The sequence below is a fragment of the Scyliorhinus torazame genome, chromosome 5, assembly GCF_047496885.1.
Source record: "Scyliorhinus torazame isolate Kashiwa2021f chromosome 5, sScyTor2.1, whole genome shotgun sequence".
In the NCBI taxonomy this organism is placed as follows: domain Eukaryota; kingdom Metazoa; phylum Chordata; class Chondrichthyes; order Carcharhiniformes; family Scyliorhinidae; genus Scyliorhinus; species Scyliorhinus torazame.
In genome coordinates, this window is record NC_092711.1 from 322,608,952 (window position 1) to 322,627,417 (window position 18,466).

An 18,466-nucleotide genomic window follows, 5' to 3' on the forward strand; every position below is an offset into this window, starting at 1 on the left:
TGGGAACAAAACAATCCTGGGAACACAGTCCTCTCTCCCTCACTCTCACACTTTACCACACTCCCTCACTCCCTCACTCACTCTATCCCTCATTAACACTCACTCTCACTCTCCCACTTTCTCCCGCACACTCGCCAGTAAAAATAATTCTAGTTTATATCCGGAACAATTTTAAATTCGCTTCGAGGGCAGATTTGTCTTCCGAAGATTTTATGTTGAGCGCGGGATCATTTTCCAAATGATTTAAGTTAAAAATTCGCAAGTTCAGGAGCAATGCAAAGATTCGCATTGAGGTAAATCGCAGAGACTTTACGTCCGGGGCGAGAGAATGAGAAATGTTACAATAAAAATGCAACATTTGTTTTGTAAATCAAAGTTGTTTAATGTTAACTTGGTTATAACCTTTCCTTCTCCAAAAAAAACTGTACATAGGTTTTGTTAGAAAACAATTCTTCATAAATATTGTATCAGCGCGGCATGTAAATACCGATAATTAAATTACAAAGTGATAAATATGACATTATGAATATGTATATTTACAGAAAATAGTTAAAAAGGCAACGTTATATATAACTGTCACGATCCTGATACACTACATCCCAGGCTGCGAAACTCTAAAACGACAACAGATTCGACCCAATCCAACAGGAGATACATTCACAGAATTTGATTTTAAAGTTCAAGACATTACAGGACTTTGGCACTTTTTAAGACTGTGTGACTTTCACCATCAATCACTTCCGAGGTGCCACGGGGATACTATCCAGACAAATGGTCAACGCGAGGTTCACTGTCCCACACACACCCCGAAAAATAATTCAAAACCTGCCAAAAGAAAAACAGCGAGGAAAAAAGAAGCCCCCCCCCCCCCCCCCACAAAAAAATAATCACCTCTGGAATCGGACAAGAATGCGGGTTTTTGTCCTGAGCAAAGAGTGTGTTGCGGTCAGTGAGCTGAGGCCAGAATCCTTTCAAATCAGAACTCCCGCCGCCAGTCCGGGGCCAACAGTGCATTTTGCTCCTTCCTCCCGATGCTTTCAACAGGTCGGGCCTGGCGACCTGCTGGTGTCGACTTTGAACAAACCCCTGGTGTTGTTCTCAGACGTACCACTCGTTGAAATTGGGCGGCAATGGGGGGTTGTGGTTATTTGTGTTGTGTGTGGCGGGGCCCGGGTTTTTGCTGGGATCCTCGCTGTTGGAGGAGAGGAGGCTGGGCGGAGTGGACGATTCATAGCCCGAACTCGGCGCTGGAGACGATTCCGACCCTTGAGACTCGTGCACCTAGAATTTCAAAGACAAAAAAATAATAATAATTCCCCGTGTTTCCCTTCAACCCGGAACAGCGCTTGTAAATGGCCCAAATCTAAAATATTCCAAACAATTGTACAAAGCGTATTTCAAATGCTAACGGAGTTGGGGAAACGTGTCAAGTCCCTCCTTCAATGTTGGAGTGACTCTGGGAGCGAGCATCTCGGGTACATGTGATAAGTAAACAAGTGACTACCTTCATGTGTTTCCGCAGAGAGCTGGGATGTGTGTACGACTTGTCACACATCCTGCAGATGTACGGCTTGTCGGAGGTGTGCACGTGCATGTGCTTCTTGCGATCGCTGCTGTTTGCGAATCTCCGGTCACAGCCCTCAAACTCACATTTAAACGGCTTTTCACCTAGTCAGATAAAAGGCACAAGAAAAATGATATTTGTAAGCGTGCATAAAACACCCGCAATTGTAAACATTCATCCCGCTTTCCCAGGCCCTTTGTGGTTCTAATTGAACATTCGGATAGAGAGCTGTCTGCTGTCTGACTACTGACAGCTGAATATAATAAATGGCAAACAGGGAGATGGAAATCTCCAATAAATGCACCAAAAGTCAGATAATTAAAGCATTGTTTGTGCTTGAGGCGGTAAATCGCCTCATTGTACAATTAATTCCTGGGCTGAAATGAGTGGGATAGAATGGTGGTATACCAGACTCCAGTGTGTCTCCAGTGAAGTTAAGGACATCTTACAGAGCGTTTAGAAAGACGGACAAATGGAAGTTTGAAGTATTCGCTCAAAATACTTCAAATATTCTACAACAAATCCCCTCAACAATTCACCATTTTTCACAAAAGCCTGTCGCCAATTTGCTTCATCAGCAAGCAGAAAACAAAAGGCCGCAAACAAGAGGGAAATGTGCCTTTTCCAGATTTCAAACATTTCACAGTGCAACAAGGCTGGAGCTGGGGGAAAGGGAAATGCTTTCCCTTTATGTGCGAGTGGAATAAAACGCGGGTTTTTGTTAGCGGGGGTGCTTGCTCTCACGGAGACAGACTGGGGGATCTTTCCCATCGGCTTTGAACAACAAATACTGTGTGGGGGTGAATGAGAAAGCCGCCAGCCCTGTCCACGGCTGCTGTTGACACAGTTTTTGCAGCCAGTTGCGCTCTCCGCCCAACTTTCCTGTGAAGATGTGAAGCAGCTTTTTAAAAGCTGCAGAGGATTGTGCGAGCCGGGAATGAGCGCCCAGTCCTTTCCCGGCTTGGGGCTCCCGCCGCCAGAGATTGCAGCCAGTTAGGAAAGGGGACAGATTGGTTTGTGTTACCTGTGTGGGTCCGTTTGTGAATCTTTAGGTTTTCGGACCTGGCGAATATTTTGCCACACCCCGGGAAGGGACACGGGAAGGGTTTCTCGCCCGTGTGCACTCGAATGTGATTAATGAGTTTGTATTTGGCTTTAAAAGATTTTCCTCCTCGTGCGCACTGCTCCCAGTAACAAATGTGATTGGTTTGCTCGGGTCCCCCCACATGTTCGATGGTGAGGTGAGTGACTAGCTCATGCATGCTGCCGAATGTCCGCTCGCAAATCTTCTTGCTGCGGTTCATCTGAACTTCCTCCATCCATTTGCAGGGTAACTCCTGTTTAATTTGCTGCCTCATGTATCGGAAGAAAGCTCCCGGGCCGTGGTGACCCGCCACATTCATTCCCACGTTCATGTTGATTGGGCTGTAGTTATGGAGCTGGGCTGCGCTGTACGGGTCAGTCCTGGGATTGCTCACCCCCCGGTACGGGTCAGCTCTGCCGAAGATGTCAGTGTGCAAGCCCAGGCGCATCTGCCCGTTCACCACATGCCCATTGGCAGATGTGTGGCTGGGCGCTTGTTCGTGAAGAGCTGGGAATAAGAGGTGGCCCGGGGTGTCTGGCATCCCCGGCGGGGCATGCATGGCACCGCCCGGTGAGCTGAAAATGCCTTGCTGCCCACTGGTAGAGGGGCACTCCCCCATGCCGCCGCTCCGGTTGCGGAATAGGAAATCCCGGCTGGAATTAAAAGGTGTCCCGCTGTAGGAGCCAACTTGGCTGGCGTGCGACGCCAGGGCGCTGGCGTATCCGGATCCCTGCGGGGTGAAAGCAGATGTCTGGCTGGCCGAGATGTCGTGAGCCGCCGGGCTCAGTTTGAAGGCTCCGGGGTGAGGTGACTCGCAGAAGGGGCCCAGTCCCAGAGCCGGCTCCCGGTTGGCCATCTCGTGGTGCCGCGGGCTCGCGAAACTGCCGACGCCCAGGGTGGGGAACTGGGGGCCACCATCCAGCAACATCGCCATGTCCACAAGCCGCAATTGCCAAAGAATCAGCAAGATGGGAAGGAGGTGGGGAGGGGAGGGGAGGGAGGGGGTGCAGGGGAGGGGGGGGGGGGGGGTGCAAAGAGCCCGAACAACTTTGCAGAATGTATTGCTTTAGTCCCCTCACATTGGAAGCGTTGTGTTGGGCTCCTCGCTCTTCTGCAGAAATGAATCGCTGCTCCCAATCGGGCTGAAGCCTCTCTTGCCTCTGCTGATGTTGTCAGACTGATAGTCAATCACTCAACTCCCCACAACATAACAACTCAAGAGGCAACCCGCAAACAGCCAATCACAGACACGCACTATTGCAATCACGTGTGCGTCCTGGTGTGTTTTGATTGGCAGGGGCTCAGTTGACTGACACAAATGGTTATTCCAAACACAAGAAGCGCACAGTTGCAGGATGCGGATTGGTTGAATTTGAGGGTTATTTACAGGTATGGCACCTCCATGTTATCGCCTTTGATTAATTGGGCCTAGTTCAACCTTATTTGCATTTTACTCTTCCATTTAATTTCACAAACAGCAGTTGAAATGTGCGGCATATTTGGATTTAATTTGGCGCAACCAGTGTCCTGGTGCGGAAAGCAATCTGTTCTTCCTGCACAGCTATTGTGGTTCAATCATTTGCGGGTTTTTTTTTATTTAGAAAAGAAACCCCGAGTTTTGTACTGGAAAGGAGCGGGAACAATACACAGCTCTGGTGTCAATCAAATCTACAAACAGCATTTTCATTGCAGGGGAGCGAAGAAAATTAGCTCATTTCTTACTGGCGTTTCAGATATTTAAACGTCAACCCTATTTATTTTTCTTTCAATGAGAATCCTACCAATCTGTTTATTTGAATTGGTTGCATGATGTTCAGGATGTAAAAATAAACCTTCCTGCCCTTTGAAAAAAAAAATGATTTGGGAACTTCAATGAGCAGAAAGCTGTAATCAATAAAGATGAACACAGTTAACAATTTTATACAAACTGCAAATTTCCGCATAGAAATTGACGATTTATTCCGCATTTTTGGTTTACACATTTCCCGGACATTGTAAAACAATATTACTGAGCCCCATTCGATTGCTACCACTATTTTTTTTAAAGTGTCAAGACCAAGTCTCGTATCTGTAAGATTGTTATTATTTTTACTTGTCGGCCAAACTTTTTCTTTTAGTCAATCCCGCCTTTCATTTGTTAGGTTTAATTGTGTTTTCCATGGGTTGAAAGCTGCTCAAGGCACGGCGAGAGCTGGGTTAGGAAGCAGAGACTCTGAAAGCTCTGGGATTTTGATATCCTCAGATTCTCTCACCCTCTGAATCTTGGCCATTGAGCAGTTTTCACAGGACTGCCGCCGAGTCGCTGCAGGAAACATAAAATCTGATCAAGTTCAGAGATGCATTGAGACTGCTTCATGCAGCGCTTTATAACACCGGCCCTTTGACGACCCTTATCCCCAACCAGTACATTGGAAAGAACTTCACCTCCTGTTTAGTTTTTGCAAAGAGCTGCAGGTCCAGTAGCTGCCCAGGCTTCTCCACAACATGTTTCCATAAAACGCACATTATCCATAAAGTTTTCCAGCACAAAAAGAGCCGGGAGGTGAGTGCTTCTCCTTTATTCTGCTGAGCAATAGTAACCAATGTGCAATAGTAACCACTGCCTTTCCTTTGCCAACATTGTTTTAGAGAGAGAAATAATTTAGTAACATTTGGCATTAGCCTCCCAGAGAGGCGAGGAGGGTTCTCATTTCAGTGCATTAATCACAAATGCTTTCATCAGTAAAAGTGAAGTGATTTACCAGCAGAAGTGTTTTTGTTCTAGCTGTGTTTGCAGATTATTTGGAGTAGTGTCGCTTCTAAACGCGTGAATAGGGGAGAAATAGTAACGACTTGTACAAGTCCCTCTGAACTCATTCTGTCTGCGATTTCCTTTGATATGGAACAATTTCTCCCCGATTTAATCGAGATTTCTCGGTCTGGTGACGAAGATTGTATGTATATATGTCTGCGTGTGTGTATCAAACTGTTGGGGCTCAATTTGAGACACAATAAAAGGGTGATAGGAATTTTCCTGGTGATTTTAATCATTTATAAAGCGGCTCTGGCCAACATTGCCGGCTCGATTGTCTCAGGGGCAGTTTACAGGCCCGAGTTCGCCACCGTTGTGGATTTCAGTGTTTCTGGGAGATAATTAATGACAAGACGCACGTGCTCCGTTTTCTCTGTAACAAAAACGCGTAATTCAATTAGGTCGTCCCAGTGACTATCCCGTTGTATCCGCTCTGTGATGTGGCCGGCTTAGGGCAGGCCAGCCTATCTGACCCCTGACTCGCAGCCGACCACATGTGTAGCCGCACTGGTGCCGTCTTTAAAATAATTTGGGCCAACTGTTCATCGCCAGCACAAAGGCCGGGCTAGCGAGCGACACACCTTCCAAACCAGCTGAATTTTAAACCCCAAATGGACATTGCGTTGGGAGGCGAGGCAGGGCCTGGCTGGGCTTTACTGAACAGGGATATTAGACCATGGCGATGTTCCCAGGCAGAGTCAATTCCAAACACATCTCTGACACACTGCAAATACGGGGCGGCCATAAAATTCCATTTTAAATGATGTGAACATCCACTGTCCTGCCGCTGCTTTCCACCAATAATCAATGTTCGTTTTCTGTTCGAAACCGCCTGGGTAACATGTGCCATAAATACAAACCTCTTCTGATAAGATGTTACTGGAATGCAGTTATAATTTCCCCTTATATATTCAATAAAGAGATTTAACATGAATAAAGAAAGAACAAATAAAATAGCAAATATATAACGTTATTTTCTTTTTCTTTTTAAAAATGGGAAATGTATTTTTCCTGCGGGTCGATTCGTCCTGGGGTTGAAACGCCTTTCGCCCCCACACCCAATGTGCACAAGTCTGTGTCTTCACCTGGTTTTAAAGATTAAATTATAAACAATATCTCTTCTGTTAAAACAAATCTATCGGGGCGGGCCCCCAACCCAGAGTAAACGTGCAGGATATATTGTGGGGAAGTGTCGAAAATAAATCGATACATGAGCACATTTCAGTGAAATACTTTATTTTTTTACACACCTTCGGAAACCTGGAAAATCGAGCCGGACAGGGTGAGCTTGTTCAAGTTTCACCAAATTGAAATGGGCCAGTGAAGTCTTTCTTTAAAAACCTGCAATGCCCGGGTTCATCAATCTGATTAGGCAAACTATATTGCATTTTAAATTCCCTCTGTTTCTCACGGATGGCTTTCGGTAATAAATTATTTGTGTGACGGTATTGTTACCCGACAGATTTAGCATGTTTCGGGTGAGTTATGTGCATTGGGAGACTCAAGCGGCGGCATCATTCAATTAAGCTTTTTTTTCGAAACTGTTGAAGTAATAAAATCTACCGGCAGAACCTCCTATTTATTTCGTGAAGGAGCGACCCGCGTGGAACTCAAATCTGAACTTTGCTCAACCGAATTTGCCAGCTGAATGTACTCGCCTCCTGTGTAACATTCCAGGAATGAGGAATAAATATTGGCTGAACCCAGCGACACCCACAACCCAGGAAAGATTTTTTAAAATAAATTGCGATCTGTAATATAATAAATTGACTTGGTTTTTATGACATGCAATATTCCAATTATAAACACGATTAACGACCGTCAAATTCAATACAAGTGTTTGATTTCAATTCATTTCTATCACATTTCCCTTGTATTACTTAAACTCACTCAAGGGCGATCATCCCATTTCTATTCTGAGGAATTCCTGCCAAAGGTTTTTTTTAATGTGACTGAATATTTTTGGGAGCATTTCTTAAAGATTTTTCCGATTTGATCAAATCGTCCAACACGGTTAAAGTGAGAACCACCAACCAACTTTTCCAGTGAATTTGTTGCATCGTCGCTTTGGGAAAACTTGGGAGGAAAATCTCCGGTGCACCGAAAATTCGATTCTCCGGGCGAGGCGAGAAGTGTAATTTTCACCTTTATTTCTAAGTAACGGGGACCTCGAATTTACAGAATGCCAAATGGAACAATTTCCACAAAGCAGTGCCGACCCCGGCGTAAAATCGCCGGATCAACCGTTTATTCACTCGCACAGTGAGATTTCTCCCGGTGTTAGAGAGTCAGGTTCCGCTGCATAGAGAGAGGTTTGAACATAACCTTGTGGACCAGGATACACAGTCCAGTCAAAATGAGCATCTGCGTCCATAATCTGACAGTCTAATTGAAAGTGAGAAACGGGAAGTTTTGATTTGTGCTTGTTCAGAGTGGTTCCTCAGAGGGAATTTTCTCCGGGTTAATAAAATTATTAGAATTACAAGACCATGTCAGATGTGATATGGGCAAACCACTTAAGTGTCACAATTCGCTTCTCTCTCTCGCTGCCCGAACACACGTTTCTGACACTAAAACATGTTTTTTAGGCCATTCGGTTTGTTCTTGATGTTTATCCAGGTTGTAATTTAGGGGATTAACTCAACCATTTTGTTTCCTTTTTCAAGGGCTAGGCGAGTAATGTTTCTTCAGTGTTATGGAGCAATGAATAGTTTTAAATTTTGATTTAATATTGTGTGAGTGGAAATAACCCCTTTAAACTGAATCTCGGGAATTGGTGTCCTCAAAGTTGCCGCGTTATATTGTGTGTAATTTATCATTTCAGTATGATAATTGGCGCTTTAAATGCAATGTATAATTTCAAAATGTCCCTGCTAAATGTATGTGTTAAATTTCGATGGAAATGTTAGACTGTCACTTGCAAACTTATACCAATAACCGCGAAGGGTCGGGAGTTTCACAAATTCCAATTTTTGTCCATAGAAGATGAGACAACAGCAAACTAATCTTCAATTGTCTGTCGGGTTTCGGAGCCCAATCAATCGATAACCGATGCACCGTCCTACATTGTATGATTTATGCAAGTCACGTTATGGGAAATGCTGCTAAAATAATGGTTTTCATTGGCGTTCGGGGAGCCCTAAGCAAATACACTATCAACAGCCCGAAACCATTGTAAATCTCACCCTCTTGTTTATATCAAATGTGCTGATTGTGTTCATAAAACGGCACAGGCCAGAACTGCATTGGGGCGACTGAGTGAAAGAACACGTTATTCCTTGTGAAGTTCGGCATCAATGTCCGATTACCTTTTGCAGTTGAGACCAGTTGTAAATATCTCAATCAGTAATGATGCTGACCTGTGACCCGGAGGGTGGTTTTATTGTATTTTGCTCCTTTGTTGTCCACATACTTTTTATTGACCCCTTTTCTGTGTGGCTGCGGCCTCAGACAACAACCAAAGTGAGGCAACACTCGAAGGTATTTGTGTGATTCAGCAGCCGGCAGAGCGAGTTGTTGAGTGGAACCACAATAAGAGTTCCTTTCGCTGCTCTCCCGCCCCAATCCGCTGATCAAACAAATCCCACGACAGGCAACAGTCACCAAAGGACATTTCGTCACTTCACAGCATTTCCTGTCAGACTGAAATATTATTTTGATTTAAACAAATATACGGACATTCTATCCGTTTATCTATCCATTTATCGATCTATTTATCTCTACCTATTTATCTATATTTATCTCTACCCATTTGCCCATCTTTATCTCTCCCTATTTATCGATCTATTTATCTATCCAGCTATTTATTCGCCTTTCCATCTACCTAGCTGCCCTGGTATTAAGCGGAATAGACAGAGAAACGGGTTGGCGAGTTTCGGACTAGGCGCCAGAATGGTAGACATTATTCAAATCGCTCAGGACAGAAATTCGGCAACATTTCCACGCGCAAAGGTAGAAGTTTGGAAATCTTTTCCAGCGATGGCAATTGATGCAAGATCGATTGTTAATTTTGGCATCTACGACTGACAGGTTTTTGTTAACCAGAGGCATTGAGAGATATGGGGAGAGGGCAGAGATAAGGAATGAGTTTACAGATCTGTCACAATCTCATAGACTGGCGGGACAGGCTGGGGGTGGGGGGGGGGGGGACTCCGGGGGGGGGGGGGGGGACTCCTCCTCCTCCTCCTCCTATTGCCCCTCTATTTATCCATCAGTCTGCCTATCGGCCCATCCATGAATCTCCAGCAACATGGCGACTATGATCTCCCGCTGAGATCTGCATGTCCAGATCGCATGAATTTAAATTGCGTTTATTATCCTGGATTAATTTATCAGTTTATTAGACCAGCTGACTGTGGCTGGATTCAATAGGAAACATTGCGTAGCCCTGGAGCCTAAACGGGCCGAGCGCCCGTCCCTCGAACTGGAAAGGGGATTGGAAACACACATGGCTAATTCAGGCTGTCACTTCGAGCAGTTAGTCATCTGTATTTCATTGATACCATCTCGCCAAACTTCTAATTATTGGAGCCACTAGTTGCGGGCAACTGAAATAAGGGTTTCAGTTAAAAAATATTCTTGCTCAATTCTGTTGTTTTAAAGGCGGGATGTTTGTAACAAATGCGGCGATAGTGAATTGGGCATCCTTAGAACGGGCTAATAACTCAATGTTTGAACATTTGTACTAAACACCGGAATAGACATTGTGGCTGTGAGGTGTGTGTGTGATACATAGTCTTAGCCGCATTTTAGAGTTTTTGACATTGCCGGGTGTTTTATTATTTTGTTTAGGCAATGTGGACATGACGTCCCCAGACCCAATCCCGTGTTCAACAGACAGAAACATTCATTTGCGGGTCGTAAACGTGCGGGTCCTTTTCGATCAAACTACCCATTCACACTGCGAACGAAATGTGCAGCTAGCAGTATGTATTTGTTAAAAACAGATCTGGCGGCGCTCTCGCTCAGCCGGGTTTACAATGCAGCCGCTACTTGAAGCTCGTTTTAAACACATTCGCTCAAATGTTGGGATGCACAGGATTTCCACTGATTCGATAGATCACAGTGAATCTTGTGGTAAAACCATGCGCCGTTTATGGAGATTGATGACAGGTGGATCATTGAGATTTTAACTTTATTTTTAACGCCAAATTCGAGGGTCTGTAAAAACAAAGCAACTTTTGCCCCAATGGTGTCGGTTCTTGAACTCGCTCCCATCAAACCTTAATTTCCAGACCGTCCCAGTTCTGACCGACACTCCGAATATAAATGAGTTTGGAAAGGCTTTGCATGTCTCAATGCCACAATGGTCAGGGCGCTGGATTTAATTCAAGGTTAACATATTGTACAACTGCCCCATCTTGACCGTTGGCTGGTTGTAATGTTAATATTGTCTCATTTTACATGTCACAGGGAATTCGAAAATAACTTGCAGGTAGAAAATGCCACCTGTCCAGGAAGGGCTCAGCCCGGAGCATAAACATGTACTTCACCAAAGTGTGGAAAGGGGAGAATGAATTCGCGCAAAGGACGGACATTCCTAAACGGTGATTTCCAATGAAGTCAAACATATCCCGTGAACAAATAGCATTTCGTGTATTGACCTCTTGGTAACTTTAAAACATTAACCGGAGCATTCGATTGCTTCCATTGGCACTTGGTGGGTCAGTGTAATAATTAACTATTTAATAGTCCATCAATCACCCACACGCACAATATTTGAAGGAATAATGCCCAGAATAATGCCCAATAATTCCCACTTTCGGTGGGAAGTTACTGTCTACAGGTCCCAATCCGGGACATTCAACACCAGTTTAGATCTGAAAATGCATTTCGCTTTTCAAATGCATTGATTTTCTTTGAACTGCCGAAATCTGTGGCGGATTTTTATGCATGATCTCTCTGCCTGGGCTGTGTGTAAGTGAGGGACTGGGCAGGATTAGGGGGTCCGCCCCCCGCCCCGCACCCCGCCACGGCGAGTTTTCAGGCAGGACCCGCGTGTAAAATGTCTTAGTGTGTCGTGTGGACAAGTGTCTCTGAGTCCACAGACACGCGTGTTAGTGGATAACTGCTAACATCAGACTCTGCTGGGAACTTGGTCGTGTCAGGAGATTCCCAATGATTGAGGGATAAGGAGGTCCAGGAGCCCTGCCAAATCATGGGAGCCCCCTGCTTGTGACGGACTGAAATGGAAGTTTATTTGTAAAGGCACCGAACACTTGACTTCTGGGGAACATGCAGAGGCAACAATCGAGGCGCAACCCTCCAAATAACTCAGCTCGCTGACCTTCAAGCATCACTTGTTCCGCATAAGGCAGGGTTTACAGATCTAACAGGAATCCGGTTTATGTTACCCTGGACAAGTCAGATTCCAGAGTGAAATCTGGCTTGATAGATTTGTAAGAAATCATGGAGGAAAGTTACTGAACAAATTCACAGGAGTCTTTTTTAAAAATTCACTTACACGATGTAGGCATGGCTGGCTAGCCCAGCATTTATTGCCCATCCCTAATTACCCTTGAGAAGGTGGTGGTGAGCTGCCTTCTTGAACCGCTGCAGTCCATGTGATGTGGTACATCCACTGTGCTCACTGTGCTGTAAGGGAGGGAGTTCCAGGATTTTGCCCCAGCGACAGTGAAGGAACGGTGATATATTTCCAAGTCAGGGTAGTGAGTGACTTGGGGGAACCTCCAGGTGGTGGGGTTCCCAGGTATCTGTTGCCCTTGTCCTTCTAGATGGTAGTGGTCGTGGGTTTGGAAGGTGCTATCTAAGGAACCTTGTAAGTTTGTGCAGTGCATCTTGTAGATGGTACACACGGCTGCCACTGTTCATCGGTAGTGGAAGGTTTGAATGTTTGTGGAAGGAGGAGCAATCAAGCGGGGCTGCTTTGTCCTGGATGGTGTTGAGCTTCTTGAGTGTTGTCGGAGCGGCACTCATCCAGGCAAGTGGACAGTGTTCCATTGCACTCCTGACTTGTAGATGGTGGACAAGCTTTGGGGAGTCAGGAGGTGAGTTACTTACCACAGGAGTCCCAACCTCTGGCCTGCTCTTGTAACCACAGTATTTATATGGCTAGACCAGTTCAGTTTCTGGGCAATGATAACTCCCCAGTTTGATAATAGCAATGGTAATACCATTGAATGTCAAGGGGTGATGGTTAGATTATCTCTTATTGAAAGATGGTCATTACCTGGCACTTATGTAGTGCGAATGTTTCTTGTCACTAATCAGCCCGAATCTGAATATTGCCCAGATCCTGATGCACATGGACAAGGGCTGCTTCAGGATCTGAGGAGTCATGAATGGTCTTGCTCAATTTACTGTATTTCATTTAGTAGTATAATTTAACTCTTTACGTAACATAGTTCAGTCTTCATTTAACCCTATTTGTTTATATACATTTTTATATATTAAGCTGCACCTCTTACCCAAATTTCCAAATTCCAACATTTTCCCACATTCTCTTGCACTCGAATGAAATCCCTCTGGTGATGTTACTCTGTGCTATTGCTCTTTTATTACTAATTACACTTAGTTTTACCAATGGGAGAAATTGCCTGGTACTTGTGTTGGGTGAATGCTATTTGCCCTTGTCAAAATAAGACTAGATATGGTCCAGGACTTGCTGCATTTGAAAATGGACTGATTCATTATCTGAGGATTCATAAATGGTGCTGAACTTTGTGAAATCATCAGAAAACACTTCTGACCTTATGATGGAAGGCAGGTGATTGATGAAGCAGCTGAAGATGGTTGGGCCTGGGAGACTACCCTGAGAAACTCCTGCAGTGATGTCCTGGAGTTGAGATGATTGACCTCCAACCACCACAACCATCTTCCTTTGTGCCGGGTATGACTCCAACCAGCAGAGAGTTTTCCCCCCGATTCCCATTGACTCTAGTTTAGCTAGGGCTCCTTGATGCCATACTGGTCAGTTGCTGCCTTGGTGTCAAGGGCGGTCACTCTCACCTCACCTCACCTCTGACATTCAGCTCTTTTGTCCATTTTTGAACCAAGGTTGTAACGAGGTCAGGAGCTGAGTGAAATAAAAGCAAATTACTGCAGATGCTGGAATCTGAAACAAAAACAGAAAATCCTGGACATCTGTGGAGAGAGAAGGAAGTTGATGTTTTGAGTCTGGATGACTCTTTGTTAAAGCTGGAGAGGACTGGAAATAGGATCAGATTGGGGAGGGTGGGGCTGTGTTAGACCATTCAGACTGGGTAGAGGGCCAGCAATAGGTGGAGATTGATAAAGATGAAATTAAATGAAAATCGCTTATTGTCACAAGTAGGCTTCAAATGAAGTTACTGTGAAAAGCCCCTAGTCGCCACATTCCGGCGCCTGTTTGGGGAGGCTGTTACGGGAATTAAACTGTGCTGCTGGCCTGCCTTGGTCTGCCCCTATGATGTCGAGGACAGAAGACAAAGGGAATGTAAATGAGGGTGATCAAGGCTAAGAAGGTTGCTGATAGTGACACATAAAGAGATTAGAATGTGTTAATGGCAGAAGAAAGGTGAGCACTGTGTAAAAGGGCAACTAGGAATCGGGAATAGCCCATGTCAGGTGGTTGGGGGAAGGGGGAACAATGGTGAGGGTAAACGGATCGATGGAAGAAATGAAAATAAATTAATAGGAATAAAAATGTGGTGAAGGTGGAGGAGAGAGTTCACAGTCTGAAGTTGTTGAACTCAATGTTAAGTCCGGAAGGCTGTAACGTGTCTAATCAGAAGATGAGGTGCTGTTCCTCCAGTTTGCACTGGGCGTCACTGGAACATTGCAGCGGGCCAAGGATGGACATGTGGAGGTAAGGGCAGGACGGTGAGATTAAATGGCAGCGACAGGAAGGTCTGGACCCTGCTTGCAGACAGCCCAAAGGTGTTCTCCAATGCAGTCACCCAGTCTGTGTTTAGTCTCTCCAATGTAGAGTAGACCACAATAGGAGCAGCGAATGCAATAGACCAGATTGACAGAGATGTATGTGAAGCATTGCCTCACTTGGAAAGAGTATTTAGGGCCTGAGATGGTGAGCAGGGAGGAGGTAGAGGGGTTGGTACACCTTCTGTGATTACATGGAAAGATGTGCTGGGAAGTGGATGAGGTGTTTGGGGTAATGGAGGAATGGACCAGGGTATCCATGAGGGAACGGTCCCTGCAAAATGTTGACAGGGGAATGAGAGGACGATGTGTTTGGTGTTGGGATCATCCTGGAGTTGGTGGAACTGGTGGAGGATGATCCTTTGAATGCAGAGGGTGGTGGGATGAATAGTCAGGACAAGAGGGACCCTACCCTGGTTCTGGAAGGGAGGGGAAGGGCAGGGAGCAGAGCTGTGGGAGATGGGAGAGACACGGTTGAGAGCCCTGTCAACAATAGTGGGTGGGAAACCACAATTAAGGAAGAATGAAGATGTGTCAGCAGCACTGTTTTGGAAAGTGGCATCATCGGAACAGATGCGGCGGAGACGAAGGAGTTGGGAGAATGGGGTGCAGTCCTTACAGGATGTGGCGTGTGAAGAGCTGTATTCGAGGTAGCTGTGGGGGCCGTTGGGCTTGTAATGGATAATAATGGACAGTCTATCCCCAGAAATGGAGGTACATGGTCACGGAAGGGAAGGGAAGTGTTGGAGATGGGTCATGTGAAGGTGATCGAGGGTCAAAATGCCAGACGGGAACATAAAGAAGCACCAAAACAATCGTCGATGTACCGAGAAAAGAATTGTAGGATGGGACTGGAATGGGACTGGAAGATGGAATGTTCCACATGCCCCATAAAGAGACAGGCAAAACTGGGACCCATGCGTTTTAGAGGAAGTGAGCCAAATTAGAGGACACATTGTTCACTGAGAGGAATAGTTCAGCCAGATGGAAGAGAATGGTGTTTGGTGGGGATTATTCAAGCTTCTGATACAGGTGGAACACAAACTGAGCGTCAGTGAAGAGGCTATTGCTGAGGAACTGCCACCTCATACCACTGTTGATAATCCCTTCCATCACTTTACTGATGATCGAGACTAGATTAATGGGTAATTGGCCAGGTTGGAGTTTTCCTGGTTTTTGTATATTGGACATACTTGGGCAATTTTCCTCATTGCCAAGTAGATATGCCAGTGTTGTAAATACAGGCCAACTTGGCTTGGGGTGTGGCAAGTTCTGGAATACAAGTCTTCAGCACGATTGCCGATAGCCCTTGCAGTATCCAGTGTCTTCAGCCTCTCCTGATTTCACGTGGAGTGGAATTGAAAACATCAATGATGGTGGAATTGAGGTGAATCATCCACTCAGCACTTCAGGTTTAAGATTGCTGTGCTGATACGCTGGACTCCATCATTGAGGGTGATGGGTTGCTGCGTCATTCAGACGTCATCAACCACATTGCTGGGCCTGGAGTCACATGCAGGCCAGACAAGGGAATGAAAAGATTTCCATCTCTAAAGAAGATTAGTGAACCAGATGAGATTTTATGACAGTTGCTTCACAGTCAGTATTAGAAACTTTAATTCCAGATTTTTCTTGAATTCAAATTACGCCATCTGACAGGATTCAAACCTGCATCACCAGAACATTACCCACGGTCTCCAGATTACCAGTCGAGTGACACTACCACTATGACATCACCACTGCCTTCCCTACACAAAGAATACCATTTTTTTTTTGAAAAATATTTTTATTCAAACTTTCAACGTTTTAATATTTTTACAACAATACACAACCCCCCAACCCCTTGACAGCAACCAGGTCCCCAAAATGTAAAACAAACAAACCCCATCTCTGGTGTCACCCCTCACTGTACATGTGACAATAAATCAAACAATCACCCCCCCTCTCAGAGCAGATTTCACCTTCTCCAAATACAGGAACTCCATTAGATCCCCCAGCCACACCGAGATACTGGGTGGAGAGGCTTAGCTCTGCCCCAACAGAACCCACCTGCAAGCAATGAGTGAGACAAAGGCTAAAACAACCGCCCCCATCCCCGTCTGCAGCTCCGGCAGGTCTGACACCCCGAATATGTCCCCAGGGGACCCGGCACCAAATCCACGTGAAGGACTTCCGACATGGGGCTGAAAAATGACCACGAAAATTTCTCCAACTACAGACAAGACCAGAAAATATGGCCATGATTGGTCTTGCCCCTCCCACACCACTCGCAACTATCCCCCACCCCCTCAAACCGCGGGCTCATCCTCGTCTTTGTTGAGTGCGCTCTATACACCAACCCCAGCCTCACGCACGAGGGCAAGGCGTTGGCCCTCCTCAGCACTTCACACCATGCTCCTCCTTCCAGCCCCATCCCCACTTGGCCTTAATCCCTTCAATGGACTCCTTATCCTCCTCCATAATCCTGCTGCAGATCACTGAAGCGATCTACACTACACTACACCCCCCCCCCCCAACCCCTCCACCGACAGAACCCCTCCAGCAACGAGGATGACGTGCCACCAGGAAGATCGGGGAAACCTTTCTTGCAAAATTCCGCAACTGCATTTACCTGAGGTCCTCCTCATGGTGGAGCCCAAACTACACCCCCAATTCCTCCAAACTTACAAACTTAGGGCAGCACGGTAGCATTGTGGATAGCACAATTGCTTCTCAGCTCCAGGGTTCCAGGTTCGATTCCGGCTTGGGTCACTGTCTGTGCGGAGTCTGCACATCAAAGAACAAAGAACAAAGAAATGTACAGCACAGGAACAGGCCCTTCGGCCCTCCAAGCCCGTGCCGACCATACTGCCCGACTAAACTACAATCTTCTACACTTCCTGGGTCCGTATCCTTCTATTCCCATCCTATTCATATATTTGTCAAGATGCCCCTTAAATGTCCCTATCGTCCCTGCTTCCACTACCTCCTCCGGTAGTGAGTTCCAGGCACCCACTACCCTCTGCGTAAAAAACTTGCCTCGTACATCTACTCTAAACCTTGCCCCTCTCACCTTAAACCTATGCCCCCTAGTAATTGACCCCTCTACCCTGGGGAAAAGCCTCTGACTATCCACTCTGTCTATGCCCCTCATAATTTTGTATACCTCTATCAGGTCGCCCCTCAACCTCCTTCGTTCCAGTGAGAACAAACCGAGTTTATTCAACCGCTCCTCATAGCTTATGCCCTCCATACCAGGCAACATTCTGGTAAATCTCTTCTGCACCCTCTCTAAAGCCTCCACATCCTTCTGGTAGTGTGGCGACCAGAATTGAACACTATACTCCAAGTGTGGCCTAACTAAGGTTCTATACAGCTGCAACATGACTTGCCAATTCTTATACTCAATGCCCCGGCCAATGAAGGCAACCATGCCGTATGCCTTCTTGACTCCCTTCTCCACCTGTGTTTCCCCTTTCAATGACCTGTGGACCTGTACTCCTAGATCTCTTTGACTTTCAATACTCTTGAGGGTTCTACCATTCACTGTATATTCCCTACCTGCATTAGACATCCTCCCCGTGTCTGCGTGGGTTTCCTCCGGGTGCTCCAGTTTCCTCCCACAGTCCAAAAGATGTGCAGGTTAGGTGGATTGGCCATGATAAATTGCCCTTAGTGTCCAAAATTGCCCTTAGTGTTGGGTGGGGTTATGGGGATAGGGTGGAGGTGTTGACCTTGGGTAGGGTGCTCTTTCTAAGAGCCGGTGCAGACTCGATGGGCCGAATGGCCTCCTTCTGCACTGTAAATTCTATGATAATGCCCCTCTAGAAAGAGATCCGGCATTTCTTCAACGAAAGAGAAATGCTGGAAAATCTCAGCAGGTCTGGCAGCATCTGGAGGGAGAGAAAAGAGCAAACGTTTCGAGTCCGATGACTCTTTGTCAAAGCCCCTTCATTTCTTTTACCCCTTTCTCCTCCCTCCCCCAGAACCTCACATCCATTCTCCCAGGCTCTAACCCATGATTCCCTCTTATTGGTATCACCCTCGACCCTGCCCTCAAATTGAAGTGCTGTTGAAATTGCCCCCAAATCTTCATCATGGCTACCTCTACCGGATTACCCGATTACTTCCCGAGGACGAATGATAGTGGTGCCGTTGCACACAAGTTTGA

General features: G+C 45.9%; 1 protein-coding gene and 1 long non-coding RNA gene across 2 annotated transcripts in view; one reads left to right on the forward strand and one right to left on the reverse strand.

The window, feature by feature from the left end:
• Nucleotides 1–357: 357 nt before the first annotated feature.
• Nucleotides 358–3,814, reverse strand: zic3 (zic family member 3 heterotaxy 1 (odd-paired homolog, Drosophila)). The gene is made up of 3 exons (XM_072505967.1): nucleotides 2,589–3,814; nucleotides 1,505–1,668; nucleotides 358–1,281 (listed from the first exon to the last, which is right to left on the reverse strand). The coding sequence occupies exons 1-3, from the start codon at nucleotides 3,580–3,582 to the stop codon at nucleotides 1,099–1,101; spliced, it is 1,341 nt and encodes a 446-aa protein (XP_072362068.1). The 5' UTR covers nucleotides 3,583–3,814; the 3' UTR covers nucleotides 358–1,098.
• Nucleotides 3,815–4,903: 1,089 nt separating this feature from the next.
• Nucleotides 4,904–18,466, forward strand: part of LOC140421320 (uncharacterized) — a 282,377-nt gene continuing 268,814 nt past the window's right edge. Inside the window, exon 1 of the long non-coding RNA XR_011946714.1 lies at nucleotides 4,904–5,190. This is a non-coding gene — a long non-coding RNA (uncharacterized lncRNA). The remainder of the gene's footprint in view (nucleotides 5,191–18,466) is intronic.

What these genes read in the sequence shown, in the direction of transcription:
- zic3 (XM_072505967.1), bottom strand. Translation starts at nt 3,582, where the DNA reads ATGGCGATGTTGCTGGATGGTGGCCCCCAGTTCCCCACCCTGGGCGTC. An exon ending in TCACAAACGGACCCACACAG is followed by an intron (nt 1,669 to 2,588) that starts GTAACACAAACC and finishes TTATCTGACTAG; the next exon opens with GTGAAAAGCCGTTTAAATGT. An exon ending in CTCTGCGGAAACACATGAAG is followed by an intron (nt 1,282 to 1,504) that starts GTAGTCACTTGT and finishes TTGAAATTCTAG; the next exon opens with GTGCACGAGTCTCAAGGGTC.